Source organism: Crocuta crocuta, unplaced genomic scaffold (assembly GCF_008692635.1).
Source record: "Crocuta crocuta isolate KB4526 unplaced genomic scaffold, BGI_CrCroc_1.0 scaffold110, whole genome shotgun sequence".
Lineage (NCBI taxonomy): Eukaryota > Metazoa > Chordata > Mammalia > Carnivora > Hyaenidae > Crocuta > Crocuta crocuta.
The window spans coordinates 2,584,141-2,587,994 of record NW_027527386.1 but is presented as its reverse complement, the minus strand read 5'-3'; the positions used below and the strand labels follow the sequence as shown (position 1 = coordinate 2,587,994).

The 3,854-nt window shown below is 63.7% G+C and overlaps 1 protein-coding gene across 1 annotated transcript in view; it reads right to left on the bottom strand.

Annotated features, from left to right (window-relative positions):
• MFSD12 (major facilitator superfamily domain containing 12) overlaps positions 1–3,854 on the bottom strand; it is an 11,323-nt gene that overhangs the window by 3,600 nt on the left and 3,869 nt on the right. Inside the window, 1 exon segment of the mRNA XM_077751818.1 lies at positions 180–402. Within this exon segment, the coding sequence (XP_077607944.1) occupies positions 180–402 (223 nt within the window).

The following is a 3,854-nucleotide window of genomic DNA, read 5'->3' as shown; positions in this document are numbered from 1 at the left end:
ACAGACCATGGAGCAGAAAGTACAGCTGAGCAGCCAGACCCCCCGCCCGCAGAACCCATGCGGTGACGGTGTCCGAGGCCGTTCAGGCCGCAACAGCCGACGCGTGCGCGACCTCACAGGCGGGCCAGCTGGGGCTGCCGGACCCAGGGCCACACAGCCGGGCAGAGCCCGACGCGGACGGGGCTCCGTACCTGAGGGCCGTGAGCTCCACCTTCTCGTGGTCGTTGGTCACGAGCTCGGGGATGAGGCTGAGGTGGGCGATCTGGGTGGCAGCCCAGCCGAACTGGAAGAGCACGACGAAGGGCCCGTAGTACAGGAGGGCGGCCCCCTCGGGGGTGCGGTCCCCGCAGCCCAGGCACGGGCTGAAGATGAAGGGGAAGGAGAGCAGGACACAGACGGTGCCTGAGGGCGGGCGGAAAGCGAGGGTCACACCACGGGGCTTGCCTAGAGCCACCCACTCCCCGGGGTGCGACCTGGGGGGGGATGACCTAGGCCCAGAGGAGCCCCCCCCAAGTCATACGGGGGGGTCGGAGTCAGCGGCCCGGCGCCTCCGGGTTAAGGGTTCCCAGGACTAATGGGGAAACCGAGGCAGAGGGGCCTGAGGTCATGCAGCCCGAGAGGACAGCAGGGCCAGGCCTCCACCTGCAAGTTCAGCTTACACCTCCCCCCCCCCCGGTGTCCAGCAGGGAAACTGAGGCCCATGAGGTCATGTGCTATAGCGAGTAGGGGGGCAGGGCCGGGATCTCCCCACACCAGCCTCGGGCTCCCCGGGGCTGCTCCCTTGGTGACAGGTGGCGAAAGAGAGGAGCCTGAGGTCACGCGGCAGGTTGAAAGGGCACCGTGGGGGGTCGCCTGGAGCACTGCCCACCAGACACGCCATTTATGCCCACACATCCCTTTCCTGCTCGCCCGGCAGGGCCTTCTCCCCAGCTCCAACCAGGTGGCCCGCGGGGCTACCAGCGGTCAGGAGGCCAGGGGACGCCGGGCGAGGCCACACTGGGCCCTGCCCTCCCTGAGCCCCCGTGTCCCCATCAGCCCATGAGAAGGGCGCTTCCTGGGAAAAACCCAAAACTCAGAACAAGCCCAAGTTCCCAAGTGGAGCCAACAGGCCCTGCGGGACCTGCCCTGCCCCCTCCTCCCTGTCCCAACAGGCTCCATCCTGCCCCAGGGCCTTTGCACGGCTTATGCTGCTGCCTGGAATGCTATTCCCCTTCTGTCCCAGCAAGGCTGAGTCCTCTCCGCCCCACTCAAACCCCACGTCCTCAGAAAAGCTCTCCCTGGTCCCCGCCCCGACACCGGCCGTCTGGACACGGCTTCCTTCTCACGTGCCTCAGCACGCACACGGATGCTGTCGTCTCTGCTGGCTTCCTGCCTGCCTCCCCCGCCAAACCGGGAGCGTGGGCAGCAGGTCTCTCTGGGTCACTTGTGCGGCCCTGGGCCACCAGCATGGAGCCTGTCACAGATTTTTTGAATGACTAATAACAGCGCCTTCTATGTACAGCTTGAAGGGGTGGGTGTTACCACCATCCCCCTTTGCCAGGCGGGGACACAGGCCCGTCGCGGGAGCCGCAGAGCCGAGAACCTGGCCTGCTGGGCGCCCCGGCCGCTCCTGCCCTCTGGCTCAGGGCCCTCACCCCCACCTCCCTCCTTGCTGGGCCCAGCCGCTCCCCTCCCCTCCCCTCCCCGAGGCTCTGGACCTCACGCCCCAGACCCAGGGCCCCGTGATGGGCTGCGGTCCCAGGATGGGGAAATGAAACCAAAACCACCTTCCTTTGCGATTTCTCTGGAACGGGCGCCTGGGAGGGGCCTCCTGAGCTGCTCCTGGGGGCCCCGGGCACAAACTGTACAGTCGGGTCAGAAGAATGTGCTGCCCTGGCCGGAGTCCGCCCTGCAGCCGGCCGGGCCGGGTTAACCTTTGGCTGCACGAGGCTGCCTGGCCACGGGGCCTTGGGCAAGTGGCTCTGGGCCTCAGTTTCCAGAAAGTGGAGATCACAAGAATACTTGCCTCATGAAGTCAGCGTGAGCTAACGTGCATGGGGCACCCGGGGGGGCTCGGTCAGTTACGCATCCGATTTCGGCTCAGGTCATGATCTCGCAGTTCATGGGTTCGAGCCTCACTCAGGGTGGGCTCTGTGCTGACAGCTCGGAGCCTGGAGCGGCTTCGGATTCTGGGTCTCCCTCTCTCTCTGCCCCTCCCCCTCCCCCACCACTGCGTTCTGCATTCTGTCTCTCTCAAAAATAAATGTTAAAAAAATTAAAATAGGGGCGCCTGGGTGGCTTAGTCGGTTAAGCGTCCGACTTTCGCTTAGGTCATGATCTCGCGGTTCGCGGGTTCGAGCCCCGCGTTGGGCTCTGTGCTGACTGCCAGCTCAGAGCCTGGAGCCTGTTTCAGTCTGTGACCTACTCTCTCTCTGACCCTCCCCTGCTCACGCTGTCTCTCTCTCTCTCCTAGAAATAAAACATTAAAAAAAAACTTTATAAAAAAAATTAAAATAAATAAAAAGATCAACGTGCAAAACCTGCCTCGGGAGCTTTAAAATTGGTATGTCACAGATGCACAGCTATCTCAACCGGCTGGAAAGCACGCACGCGCGAACACACACACACACACACACACACACACACACACACACTCTCCTATTCATCCTTCAAACCCCCAAAGCTAATGTCCCTTCCTTCAGAGCTCTGCTTCTCCCTTATGAAACCCAGTCCGCCCACACGCCCCAGCCCGGACCCCACAGCGAACCCCACGTCTGGCGCTCTCGCCTCTCGGGGCTGGGGGAAGCCAGAGGGCTTGTTCAGGGAAAAAGTGAATCCATCACCACCACCCACAGGCTCAGTGGCAAAAAATAGAGAAGTGGGAACTGTCACCAAGGTGGCTTTCACTCAGGTCCCCTTATCAGGCCTCAGGAGGAGCTGCCTCAGCTTCCTCTCTCCTCACATCCTCCCGGGTCTCCCCCCACCCTCCCCCTGCGGTGAAGGGGTGCAGGTGGCGGCCCGCAGCCCCCAGGCGTGTTGCACATGAACACAGGGCCTTCAGCTCTTTATGTACAAAGGTGCCTAACCTTTGCTGGGGGGCCGCCGATTCTTCCTCTGGGCTCAGGGGGGAGCTTCGCGGAACCCCAGGCCTCCCACCGACGGAGGGGGCTCAGAGCTTTTAGACACGCGGCGTCCGCCGCCAGGGATACCTTCCCACGGCTGGCTCCGTCTCCCCAGGGGTGTCTCCCCTGTCGGCCCCAGGGAGAAGCCCCCCCCCACATCTGTCACCTGGCAGGCCTAGGAACTCTCTTGTTTGCTCGTTGAGGAGTAACCTGAACAAAACCGCATCTAAGGGTCTGGGCTCAGTTCCGTAAGCGATGGGCACCTCAGCCCGAAGAGGGGCACCTGTGTCCCCGTGGAGCCGAGCACAGGTCTGCAGGAGCCTCCTGTGTCCCCTGCTTCCCTCCCCGACTGCTACAGTCTAAGGTGACCCAGGAACAGCCGGCTGCTTGCAGATCTGCTGCACCTTGCAAAAAACAACAGGGCACTCACGAGGGCCCGGGGCAAGTCACTGCCTCCCGGGTCACTGTTCCCAAGGGCAAGGAGGCAGCAGCCGGCCCCTCCTCACTTCCAGAAAGCTGCCGCCCAGAATTCACAGGACTGGGTGGGACTCCTGTTGCTGCCTCCTGAAATGCCCCGCGGGCCCGAAGGCCCGGGACGGAAGGGCAGACAGCGCGGGGGCTAATCTCCAGGCCCAGGGGCCGTGGCGGCAGCCGAGGGACCGAGGGACGCTGGGAGGCAGGCCTTATCAGGGGTGTGCACCAGGCAGGACACCGCAGCTCCGGCGGCCCCCCCCCCCCCCCCACCCCCCCCCC